Source organism: Podarcis gaigeae (assembly GCF_964106915.1).
Source record: "Podarcis gaigeae genome assembly, chromosome: 13".
NCBI classification, from domain to species: domain Eukaryota; kingdom Metazoa; phylum Chordata; class Lepidosauria; order Squamata; family Lacertidae; genus Podarcis; species Podarcis gaigeae.
This window is the reverse complement of record NC_139689.1, coordinates 29,736,661-29,750,082: the sequence shown is the minus strand read 5'-3', so window position 1 is coordinate 29,750,082 and position 13,422 is coordinate 29,736,661. Positions and strand designations below refer to the sequence as shown.

The 13,422-nt window shown below is 42.5% G+C and overlaps 1 protein-coding gene across 13 annotated transcripts in view; it reads left to right on the top strand.

Annotated features, from left to right (window-relative positions):
• The first annotated feature begins 4,644 nt into the window (after positions 1–4,644).
• MED24 (mediator complex subunit 24) overlaps positions 4,645–13,422 on the top strand; it is a 53,713-nt gene continuing 44,935 nt past the window's right edge. For 9 of the 13 annotated variants that reach the window (XR_014557364.1, XM_083708648.1, XM_083708646.1 and 6 more), the window contains exons 1-3: positions 4,645–4,748; positions 7,550–7,691; positions 12,742–12,824. Coding sequence is in view for 12 of the 13 variants with exons in the window: in XM_083708648.1 (XP_083564774.1) it covers positions 7,559–7,691; positions 12,742–12,824 (216 nt within the window). In the remaining variant the exon portion in view is untranslated. The remainder of the gene's footprint in view (positions 4,749–7,549; positions 7,692–12,741; positions 12,825–13,422) is intronic. The other 4 variants (XM_083708647.1, XM_083708655.1, XM_083708652.1 and 1 more) reach the window with 1 other exon arrangement.

Genomic DNA, 13,422 nt, shown 5'->3' with positions numbered 1-13,422 from the left:
CAGCGGGAGGCCCCATTAGCTAAAGTGGTACCTCAGGTTAATAACAGTTTCAGGTTAAGAACAGACCTCCAGAACAAATTAAGTTCCTAACCTGAGGTACCACTGTAAACTGAATTGTAGAGTGGCAACTCTGAGGATCATCTAGTGACCAGGCATGGCCAAACTTGGCCCTCCAGATGTTTTGGAACTACAACTCCCATCATCCCTAGCTAACAGGACCCGTGGCCAGGGATGATGGGAGTTGTAGTACCAAAACAGCTGGAGGGCCAAGTTTGGCCATGCCTGATTCTAGTCCAACCCCCTGCAATGCACAGATCTCAACTATAGCATCTGTGCCAGCCAGCCATCCAGTCTCTGCTGAAAAACCTCCAAGGAAGGAGAGACCTCTACCTCCCGAGGGAGTCCATTCCACTGTCAAGCAGCTCTTCTCCTCAGAAAGTTCTTCCTGATGTTTAGTCGGAATCTCCTTTCTTATAACTTGATTGCATTGGTATGGGTCTACCGTCCAGAGCAGAAGAAAACAAGCTTGCTCCATCTTCCATATGACAGCCCTTTAGATATTGGAAGATCGCTATCATATATCCTCTCAGTCTCCTCTTCCCTAAGCAAAACATTACAACTCCCTCAACCGTTCCACATAAGGCTTGGTTTCCAGGCCCGTGATCATCTCGGTTGCCCTCCTCTGCACACGTTCCAGCTTGTCAATATCATATTATTAATATTAGTATTATTTGTATGCTGCCCATCTGACTGGGTTGCCCCAGCCACTCTGGGTGGGTCCCAACAGAATATTAAAAACACGATAAAACATCACATCCTTCTCAAATTGCTGCCCTTTAATGACAAGCAAAGTCAGCTGTCTGTGACAAACCCCTCACTCTGTCTCTTGGGAGAGGTTGCAGTTAGAACATCAAACCAAAATGGTGAAATGTACTGAGGTTATTTAGGTATCTCATGACAAAGCTACCGCAAATCTAAAATCACCTCCCAAACTACTAACCTGATCCTTCAGAGGCCGTGCAACCCCATCTAATACTGGATGAAGACCTAATTTCAAACATGTAACCCATCCAACCTCAGAACTTCCATCTTGTTGGGCCCAAGTTTGTTTTTGGCCAACATCCAGTCTGTTACCATCTACCTGGGTGACAAATGCAGTTTCAGTTCTAAAGCTAGGCCCAAACCCACAATGGATGTGAGTTACCTGTTTCATTGACAGCGTTGGGTTCTTCTGATGGGTGTTTATTGTGGAACTGGTGCTCCTCATGCATGTACTGGTAATTAGTATTTTTTGCAGAATCCACATGACTTCTCCCAAATAATCCTAGGAACTGTAGTTTGTTAAGAATGCTAGGAATTGTAGCTCTGGGAGGGTAAACTACAGTTCCCAGTATTCTTTGCGGGGAGTCATCCCATTTAATCTGGATTCATCCCTTAAGGTGAAGGTTAAACAAAAGCCTGTCCCCAGGGCTTTTTTCAGCTGGAACTTGCTGGAACTCAGTTCTGGCATCTCTCAGGAGGGCACCATTGCCATTCTAAGAGAACAAGGGAGGTGTTCATAGTCATAATAATAATAATAATAATAATAATAATAATAATAATAATTTATTATTTGTACCCCGCCCATCTGGCTGGGTTTCCCCAGCCACTCTGGGCGGCTTCCACAGAAACCAAAAATACACTAAAATATCACAGATTAAAAACTTCCCTGAACAGGGCTGCCTTAAGATGTCTTCTGAATGTCAGGTAGTTATTTATCGCTTTGACATCTGATGGGAGGGCGTTCCACAGGGCGGGCGCCACTATCAAGAAGGCCCTCTGCCTGGTTCCCTGTAGCTTTGCTTCTCGCAATGAGGGAACCGCCAGAAGGCCCTTGGCGCTGGACCTCAGCGTCCGGGCAGAACGATGGGGGTGGAGACGCTCCTTCAGGTATACTGGGCCGAGGCCGTTTAGGGCTTTAAAGGTCAACACCAGCACTTTGAATTGTGCTCGGAAACGTACTGGGAGCCAATGTAGGTCTTTCAAGACCGGTGTTATGTGGTCTCGGCGGCCGCCCCCAGTCACCAGTCTAGCTGCCGCATTCTAGATTAGTCGTAGTTTCCGAGTCACCTTCAAAGGTAACCCCACGTAGAGCGCATTGCAGTAGTCCAAGCGGGAGATAACTAGAGCATGCACCACTCTGGCGAGACAGTCCGCGGGCAGGTAGGGTCTCAGCCTGCGTACCAGGTGGAGTTGGTAGACAGCTGCCCTGGATACAGAATTGACCTGTGCCTCCATGGACAGCTGAGAGTCCAAAATGACTCCCAGGCTGTGCACCTGGTCCTTCAGGGGCACAGTTACCCCATTCAGGACCAGGCATCCCCCACACCAGCCCGCCCCCTGTCCCCCAAAAACAGTACTTCTGTCTTGTCAGGATTCAACCTCAATCCATTAGCCGCCATCCATCCTCCAACCGCCTCCAGGCACTCACACAGGACCTTCACCGCCTTCACTGGTTCTGATTTGAAAGAGAGGTAGAGCTGGGTATCATCTGCATACAGAACACTGTGATGGAAGCCAGAGCACACGGAAACGCTGTTTCCCTTCCCGCCGCAGTGGTACCTATTTATCTTCTTGCACTGGTGTGCTTTCAAACTGCTAGGTTGGGAGAAGCTGGGACAGAACGGGAGCTCATCCCGTCATGCAGATTTGAACCACCAACATTCCAATCAGCAGGCTCAAGAGGCTCAGTGTTTTAGACCACAGTGCCACCCACTCTCTGCCACTTAGATTAATTCATAAACATATGAACGGCTAAGATTTGCTGCCCCACAAAATTAAGACTTATTATACACCACCTTTCGTTTTAGGGCAGTGGAATCGATATAGGTAACCTCTTAATTATAAGATTAGAGCATATTCCAGCAGGTTGCTGGTATTCTGAGAAAGTCCGGGTCACATCTGTGACAACATCCATTCCCTGGGTAAAAAGCTGACAGCTCAGCAGGATCACATGCTGCTGGTGAATCAATCTCTCCACCTCCTCAGGTCCCTTTCCACATCACTGCCTGATTCTTCCAGGCAGATGGCGAACACTGTAGAGTCCTCTGCTGCAAATGGAGCAGCATGTGACAGAAATGGATGCTGCAATAGTCAGAAGTTGTGATACCTGGGTGGGGAAAATGTGTCTTTCTTGGAAGGTAGGAAAGAAGAGAGATGCTCTTTGAATCAGATTGCTGGACGGAGGAGAGGCTTTGCTGGGAACTGTGAAGGATAAACTGCACTGCCCATAATTATTTGAAGGAAATAATGTGCTTTGAAAGTATAGTGTGTACACAGCCTACAACTGCAATTTATTGGTGTTTTCAATGCATGCTGGATGTTTTGATGAGTTGCTTGATATTACCGATTGAAAATGCAAACACAAATAAAAAGTACAGTATTAGGTGTTAGTAAAGAGAAGCTGCCTGCCCTGCCATGATTAATTTCTCTCCTGCATGTTTCATTTTCCTGTGGCTTCCTTGATGCAAACCCCTAGGCCTAGTCCCCACATCCTACTACAACTAAGTCTAAGTGCATGCAACCACAGTAATTGCATATTCTTTCCCTTAATCCCCCTACCTCCATTTCCCACCCCCTTCCTCTCTTGTCTCCTTTGGGTTATTTTTTGATTGTAGATCTCCTGGGGCAGTGATCTGTCCACTCATTCTTTCAATGGATGACTCCATATAAACAATTTATTGATAATTATATTTGCAGCTAATGCTTTGCCTCCTTGCAATCAGCTGCCTCTGTGTCAAAAATTATGGCATATTCTGTTGGGCTGAATGTATGGTTCTGTCGTACTTTTAGGGGAAGAAAGATTAGTACTATTCTAATAGTACAGTGCCTCTCTCAGATGATTGTAGCAAGCTATTTTTGAATGAAATATACTATTGGACTTAATAATAATAATAATAATAATAATAATAATAATTTATTTATACCCCACCCATCTGGCTGGGCTTCCCCAGCCACTCTGGGCGGCTTCCAACCAAATATTAAAATACATATTAATAAATATGACCATTAAAATATTTTCATGTGCTGTTTTGCATTTATATACTGCCTTTATTCTATCCTAGAACCCAAAGTGGTGTGCAGGAGCTTCTCAGGTTGCCAATTGACCAGGAGAAAGCAGCCTAGGCTGTTTTTCAGTCGGCTTGACGGCAACAGAGTTAAGCTTGATCAGCTTCCAATGCCTGCTTATCAAGCTGCAGACTTGAACTGTTCAGTCAATGGCTATTAGTCATAATACAGTAGTTAAATGGAGGCTTCACTTGCCAAAGACTTGAGGCTAACAACACCTTCCTCCCTGGCAGCACTCTCTCATGTAGAGGATTACATGCTCATGATGACAACCATATTCAACTGGCTAATGAAATACATTAAATAAAGAAAAAAATTCTTGATAAGAGGGAAAACATAACTGAAAATCCACTCGTCCTCATTTGTTTCTATGCAGTGTTGATTTACAGATTATACGGAAATTATAGCCCAGACTCTTAAATAATCACGCTAAAGTAAACCCATTAACAAAGTCTGTTCAACAGCCTTTTTGCCTTTGTAAGCGTGCTCAGTCTCGCAGCCTAAAAACTACACTTCCCAGAAGCCCGTGCGGCTTACGGGTGGATCCCAGCCAATCCGGGAAAGGTTCTTTGTTAGGTGCAAAGATGGCGGAGCCCAGGAACTAAGACGATTGTGTTTCTTTTGTACAGGAAAGGAAATCGGTAAGTGTTGGCAGCGCATTTTTTCCTTTTAGCGGCCAAATCCTGCTTTGGCCAACCAGTTCTCCTTGCCAGAGCTAGTTATAGCACCCGGGCACCCCAATCTCCCGCCTTTGTTTTAATTCCGGTGCAAACTATCTTCAGCTTTTCGCGATCTCTGTATTTGTTGAATGAATGCACCACGTCCGATGTGTTCAGAATTTAACAGGGAATCCCATATGTGTGCATATGGAATAAAGTCCCTCTGAATTTAACGGGATTTACTCCCAAGTAAGCATGTTGCTAAGGGCAACTCTAGAATACAGATAACTCAGGATCTCCAAATCAGGCCTAAATGGTGTGTATTAAGTAATCTTGAGTACTTGTTCTTGTTTCAAAGTATGAAAAGCGTCTTGCTGGCTTAGACCAAGGTCCAGCATCATTTATTTATTTGTAAGAATCTTAGCAAGTGCCAGGTGGTCCAACATAAATTAGCTAGCGGTTCACTATGATCTGCCTTCTCCCCATCTCTTTTCTAGTCTACATTATTTTCCTAGGATTTTTTTTTTTAAGGACTCATATCTTTACCTGGGTTCTCAGACCTCCCTAATAGATGAGGAGTAGCTGGATGTAGTTATTCAAATGTGAGATGAAGATATTTCATATCATTTTACTTGTCTCATGCGTTGGTTAACAACCACTTCATGGATTACTCTTTTTTTTGTAATGTAGCCTAAGGTTGACACTGTTAGAATCAGTGGAACTTCCAAATAAGCATGATGCACAGGAATGGATTCTCAACATGTTTTACAAGTACAACTGTAAAGTGGGGACTATGATATGTTGTTGTATCTTCAGAGTGCACCATCCAGTGTTCATTGTGCTTTAAAGAGGACAGGTTTCTTCGCTGAGTTTACAGCCTAAAACGTGTCTCATAAACATATGCTCATTCAGGAGCGATGGTTAGTAATGGCTCTGTGAGTGTGTATATAACAGCAAATACTGGCTTGTGAAAAAGCCCTTGTTTTCTGAGCAGATGTAAGCTGGTGTGAATGCCTGCTTCTCACCTGTTCTGGTCTTGTAAACATAGGACCAGCCAGCTCTGCTGGTTTACTAGTAAACTGGGATTTTCCCAAAAGAGGCGTAAGAAGAGGCTTGCTGGATCAGATGAAAGGTCCATCTAATTCAGCATCTGCTTTCCCACAGTGGCCAATAGACACCTCTAGGATGCCTACAAGCTTGGTTTGAAGATAGTGGCCCTTCCCAGCTGTTACCACCTTCCAACTGGATTTCAGTGGTTTACAACAAGAATATGGAAGCTCCATATAGGCATCATGACAAATAGGCATTCATATATTTTTTCTTCCTTAAATTTGTCTAATCCCTTTTTAAAACTATCACCACATCTTGTGACAGCGAGACTAAATCAATTACACATTGTGGTGATGAAGGACTTAAGTCTGACATGAATCATCTACAAATCAAGTTCGTTGTGTGACTACGTTCTAGTACTATGGGTCGCCATTTTCTCCACATCATGTCCACTCTTCATTTTCTTTCTTTCCTAAAAAAAACCCACCCAAGTGATTTATTCCTTCCTCCTGGGAATGATACTCTAAGCACTTGATCATTTGGGTTGCCTCTTTCTGCACCTTTTCCAGCTACATATCCTTCTTGAGATGAGCTTAACAGAATGTATGTCACAGGGGTAGGGAGACCTGAACTGGGCCTGATCCAGCAGACCTGATTCTTCTCTATCCTACCTGCAGCAAATGGGGGATGGATTAGAGTGATGTGCAAATGTGGTCTACCTGTCCTGCTGATCTCATTCATTTAATTTTGGTTCTGGGTCAGGCAAACCAGATAGAATGGTGGGATTTACCAAATATCTTCTGCTTTCTGTAGCTCAGCCCTTCTGTTTCTTAGAAAAAAAAGCATTAGAATTTGACATGCGAAAATGATTTCCTCCCTAGGCCTGGGAGTATAAACCAGGAATTCAGGTTTCCCACTTTTTCTACCACCCAATTTGCAAGACCTACCAGTGCCATTTCATATTTGCTGCATTTGTATAGGCATGCAACATTTGAAGCAAGGTTCAGAGACTTGTTTTTGATCATTTGCAACATTAAATTGCAAAATCACGCTATATTTTAAGCAAAGGAATTTATGCCTTTGGTCATCAGTAATTAAATGGGATGCCTGACATAGTCACTTAGGCTGCAGTCATAAACATAATTAGAGAATTGGTTCTTTTGAACACAGAGGGACTTACATCCTGATTAAAAACATGTATAGGATTGCATTGTTTAAAACCAGTGGGCTGGTCAGAGGTGCTGCTGTAGAATAACGACCTATCTAAAACCTGGACATGCTTATGTATGTGCACAAGCTATATGAATGATTGTGAATGCTTCCTTCCCTAACTCACCTAGCACCGTATGGCACTACCTGCTTTTCAGATGTATTTTCTGGAAGTGGAAATAGAGGACAGGATCTGGCTGCCTCTCACATTTGAATGTCAAGTACTGTTCTTTGAGGGAGACAGCTTGTCATAAGCCAAATGTCTAAGCAAAATGGGGCCTGTATATGGCATATAGGAGGTGGGAGGGATAAGAGTATGGGCTTGGGAAACACAGGTTCAAATCTTTGTGTACAGGAAGTACATGGAAGGCTCCGAGAAAGGGTTCTCTTAGCCTAAAGGATGTAGGGGTTACTCTGTGCACACTGGAAAATGTTATAGGGTTGTTTAATAATAACTGGAGTGCTGGAAACTCGACAGGGATATATGGCAGAGTTGCTGTGTCATGTTTTTCTGTTTCCTTTAGGACAGGAAGATGATGAAAGTGGTCAACCTCAAACAGGCCATCCTCCAGGCTTGGAAGGAGCGGTGGAGTGATTACCAGTGGGCGATAAACATGAAAAAGTTCTTTCCCCGGGGGACTACATGGGACATCCTGAATTTAGCAGGTCTGGTTCAAAGTTCGTACAAATCATAAGTGTTGAGTTTGTTTTTCCTAAAGTTAACTTTGTGACCTATAAGCAATAAACTGCAGTTGCCTACTGTTTTGACAGCATAGATATTAGCACTTGACTGAAAATGCCCCAGCCACTGCGGTGGTTTCTAGTTCTTTATAGCGCTGCATTATATTAAATTTAGTCGCTACAGGGAGGTCCATCATGTTAGAGATGATGCAGGTGGTCTGCAGGTTTGGAGTAACTACCTTTTTGCTTCCTAAAAAAATATATTTTCTCTAGTTTGGGTGCTGCCTAAAGAACTTCAGCAAGCTGACAGCTACAAATTATGAAATGGATAAAAAAAGTAATATTTGAGTCTTGTGGCTTTTTCAAATGCTCCATCTCTTCCCTCTTATGCTATGCTACTTGCACATGAGTAAGAAGGTGTGTGTGTAGTTTGTTTGCTTTCAGATGCTTTAAATTGTTTTTCTGTTTTGATGTGTACCACCCTGTGCTCCACCAGGAATAGAATAGAAATTTAATAAATGGGGAAAAAAATACATTTCATGTGTATTGTGTCAGAATACAAGGCAGTAAACATGACTAAATCACAATGTAGTTGTACATTTTGGTGCTGCAAAAGACAATTAGTTAAGGTGAATGGGCACCATGCAACTGAATATTCTGGATTCATCAATTGTTTTCTATTTTGTATTTTAAGACTCAGGTTGTGGGCAGTTTTGAGAGAGGCTGCTACTGACATTGCCTCTGCCTGCTCTTGTTATGAAAATAAATGCAGATAATTAGACAGAGACCGATTTGCCAGATCTGTGTGTGCCTTGACTTGTGTCTCACCATTTGCCCACATAAAGGATGTATATCCACTTTTTTTTTTGCTGTACCCCAGTACCATTTTTCAAACATAATACCAAACCAGGGTTTAGCATGATGGCCAGCCTAGTTCGCAGGCAAATTACGGTTTGTGTTCAACAAACAATGATTTATTACGGGGTGGGGACTGAATTTATTCAGTCAAGTTTTATTTATTACGGGGTGGGGTGGTGGGCCAGATCCAAAAATCCCTCAACTCTCTGCAGGCCACACTGGCAGGTGGGTGGGTGGGGCCGTCCACCTCTCAGCCATCCGATGTTGCATGGTGGTTTGCCTTGCTTCAGAGAAGCCATGGGCTGGAAAACCAGGAACAAACCTTGGTTACAGCTTGTGATTTGTGTGGAGCAAGACAAACTAAAAGGCCTGGGTTTAGATGACATGCTAAGCCAAACCATGGATTAGCTCGCAGCAGCAGGCCCAGAGAAGGAATAAAGCGGCTGCAAGTTCCTCTCTGGGTACCCTCACGCCTGTGTTCATGCTAAGCCATAGTTCAGCTTAGTGTTATGAGCAAGCCAGACCATTCTCAACTCTGTTAAAATTGGTCTTTGCTTAGGCTCTTGCCAGTGTATTAACTAAAGTTTTTGTTGATTAATCAACCAATTAAACTGAGGTTGGTCAGACTGGCTTGCAGTGGCCTTCAAACATTTTGTTAAGACTCATCTGTTTCTGGAAAGCCTTTTGATGAGCTGTAACTTTAGCAGGTCTATCTCCTTACTGGTTCTTCAATTTTATTGCGCATCTCGCAGTCATTGAAAACGAATCTAAAAACTTGTGCAGTGTTTTAAGTTGGCTTTGGAAAGTTTAAATTTGGGTTTTTTTTATCGTTGGGCTGATGTGTGGTTCTGATACAGCCCAAAAGGTGGGATAGGAATGAATTAAAAAGCACATAGTTATAATAATTAGAAGCATCACTTTCACATTGTGTGCATTGAAAATTAAAGAAGAAAAGCAGAAGGAGGGATCTAAGGGAAGTCAGACCGACTCAACTGTTCTGGGGTCTCTTAATGTTCTGATTGCTAGAACTGGAGTGATTGAGAAGAAGTAATGGGTGGGGTTACGAGAGCAAAACTCCTGGTTGTCTTCTTGGAGCAAGAATGAGTAGTACAGAGTTCAAATCAATCTTATGTCCTGTTTAAACTTTGGAGCAAGCCTATTTTAAAATCATCCTGTAAAGATAAAGGACCTCTGGATGGTTAAGTCCAGTCAAAGGTGACTATGGGGTTGCAGTGCTTATCTTGCTTTCAGGCTGAGGGAGCTGGCATTTGCCCACAGACAGCTTTCTGGGTCATGTGGCCAACATGACTAAACTGCTTTTGGTGCAACGGAGCACCGTGATGGAAATCAGAGTGCCCAGAAACACCGTATACCTTCCTGCCGCAGCAGTACTTATTTATCTACTTGCACTGGTGTGCTTTCAAACTGCTAGGTTGGCAGTTCTCAAGTAGAGAACTATGGTTAAACCATAGTTTATCTGTTGTTTGTCTGGATTAGAACATAATGCTTATCTGTAGTAAATTACAAACAGAAGTGGAAGTGTCTGAGCCCCTCTTCATGGGCACACCAGAGGATGAAGACGACATGCAAGTCCCAGATTCTCCTTGGCTTGTTCACATAATGATAAACCATAGTTCGCTGTTCCATCTGAATAGGACCGCAGTGAAAATTAAACTTGTTTCACATTTAATTTTCTAATACAGGTACACCTTCAGACCATGTTGCCCTCTAGATCCTGAAACCTGAGACCTAAGTAGACACTGTCCACAGGTTGTCATACTTGGTTTCATAACATTAAGGACTAAAAGCTTGCTTTTTAGGGAAATATTATATATGTGATACTTGGAATTCTGCTATATTACTGAATTTTGTGTTACCACTTCCCTGTAGTTTTCTGGGCTTCCCTCTCTTTTGGCTGTTGCTTGCATTCCTCTTCTGTTTTAATATTTTTTTTTCTTTTCAAAACCCAGATGACACTTTTATGGTCATTTTAGTTATCTTTTCTTGTACGGTACAAGCTTTGGAATTAAGTTTGCACAGCACTTTTTTTTTTTTAAGGCTGCAAAGATTTTATGGCTGGGATCTGTTTTGTTTAATTTTGTAACATACCATGTGGATTAATGATGAACTATAAACCGCAGTGATCATCATTAATACTCCTTCGTGACTTCTGGAGTTTTCCAGCTGAAGCACAGAAGATTTGGGTTCTTTGTTTGGACGTGACAACTTTATGTCTGCATAAGCTGTGGAAACTCTCCTCCACATGAAGGCCATGGATGGACTGTAAAGATGGGTCCCTTTGTGAGTAGCTGTAGTAGTTGGAGGAGGAATAATCACGGTGTTGACATTGATAACTCTCCAAAGGTCATAGGAGATGGATATGAAGGATATGCCCATTGGAGGGAAGTCCTCATGCTGTGAACTGCTTTGGGTAGATGGAACTGTGAGTAGGCCTAGCGGTTGCTAAGGCAACACTGTGAAGGGTACCTTAGGAAGGACTGTAGTAAACTGGGCTTTGAGTGGGCTGGTCAGCCTTAAAAGGGCACACCTGTGGTGGCTGCAGCTGTTGCTATGGGCAACTTCAAAATACAGATAACTGAGAAATGAATTGATTTTAGAATGCTGTGTTACTTTTATTGTTGTTAGCCGCTCTTAGCCCGGCTTCGGCTGGGGAGGGCGGGATATAAATAAATAAATAAATAAATAAATAAATAAATTAATAATAATAATTAGCAATAGCATTAGACATAGGCTGCAGCACCACAGGCTAGGCCTAGCGATTGCTGACACTGGAACAACTTAATGGCTGAGATTGCTGTTTGGGGTAGACCCCCACTGGGCCTAAATTGATGATAGGGGTGTTGTTCACTGTGAAGGTGTGCATTGCCTGAATTGTTAGTTTGCCTTTGGCGTAGTCTCTCTAGTTGTGGTTGGCGACCTTTTGAGTACACTGTGGATGTTGATGCGAGGCAGGGCCGGATTTAGGTTTTATGAGGCCCTAAGCGACTGAAGGTAATGGGGCGCTCTATATGTCCAGCTGTCCTTTGTCAACAACAAATCGTCTTTTAAAAAAAATATATATGCTATATGGTAATTTGTGGACCTAATAGGTCCATACACAACACAAAACACTGTTGCTGTATTTAGGTTTTATTTTATTTGTTTTTTATCTTATATTTTGGAAATGTACATCCTGGTTTTTTGTTTCCTTTAAAAAAAAATTTGGGCCCCCAAGAGAGTGTAGCCCTAATATAATAATAATATTTTTTTATTTATACCCCGCCCTTCCTGGTTCAGAAAACCGGGCTCAGGGCTGCTAACAACAAATTTAAAACACTTAATTGTAGAAGCAGCATAAAATACGGTATAAAAACATGAATAACAATAAAATTCAAAGTTCTTGTTTAGCTTATACGTAAATCCGGCACTGATGGGCGGGGTGTGTCATTTATACACCGGTAGGCAAAGAGGGCCAACCATGCAATGGGGGTTTGTGGCCTTTTTTGGGGTCTGATTCGAAAAGGGAGCAGGAAGTAATAGTTAAAGGGCACACAGTAAAATGGGTTTGACTTGGAAAATCCCCCCCACACCCCTGTAGTTATTCAGATGGTTAATCAAAAGCTTGACTGAGCAGATAAGACGTATGCTGCCCCTTTCAGCCTTGCCAAATCTGGCATGTTGGCAGGCTGCCACAGGGAAGCGCATGCCAGCAGTTGGTGCTCATTCTGCTGAGAGATCTTGCCTGCCATCTCTCCACAGCCCCTTCCCTCCATACCACCTTCAGTCTTAGGAAAAAGCATCTGCAAACCCTGATGCTGCCAGCGAGCAGAGGTGAGGTCTGAGAAGAGTCTGTGTACGTGTCCTTTTCCATCTGAGGCCGCAGAGGTCAGGCAGAGGTCATTGCATTGACTGCAGCAATTTCTGCACATGGGGAGAGTGTGTGGCCACGGTGTCCATTTCCTATCCAGAATGCCACCAACTGCCTCTTTTCTTCCTTGAATTATTTACTCTGCTGCCGCCGCCAGAGAATGCAATATTATAGCATCCTTGCAATTCCTGAGAGTTCCCCACATTTTGTGAGAGGCCTTTGCCATAATGGTCTTTATTCTTCATGAGTGTGTATATACATTTCCAAGATTGAATTTCTTTCCTTTTTTTCTTCTTTTTTTAATTGCAGAAGCACTTCTTGAGCAAGCCATGATTGGCCCATCGCCAAACCCACTGCTCCTGTCCTATCTGAAGTATGCCATTAGTTCCCAGGTAATAATCCCATCGTAGACCCTTTCATCTTCAGAGTGTGTAAACACATTAATGGGTGAATTATTTAGTTAGGAAATCTGTATGTTTTTAAAAAATAGATTTTTTGACAGAACCATGACCTAAGTAACTTGACAAAGTTTTCCTGCTTTTTTCCTTTCTGAAGTACTTAACCCCCCTTTTTTTTACAATGCATATTTTTTATGAAATAAATAAACAAATAGTTATTTATTTTGCATGATTCTGTAGTTCTTATTCGTTTGCATTATTTATTCTGGTTTTGCTAAATTGTGGGGAAGGTGATATGCAGGGCATTGAAGCTCCACCCCAAACCACTGGAAATCTTACTAAGTGCCTTTTCTGGATTCAGAAATTTCAAAATAAGTTACCCACACATTTTTGGGCACATTTTTACAACCACAAGCGCTAGACACTTGCTATTTTAAAAAGTAAAACATGTGCATCTGAAGATGCAGAATTCTGAAAAATTCTGTGCCATTGTAGTCTTGAATGTTATATTTTTGGTTTAGGAGTTCAAGGGTTGTTACAAGCCGTTGGGCCAATTAAAAAGAAAAATAAGTGAATGTTTACTAAGCAGTTG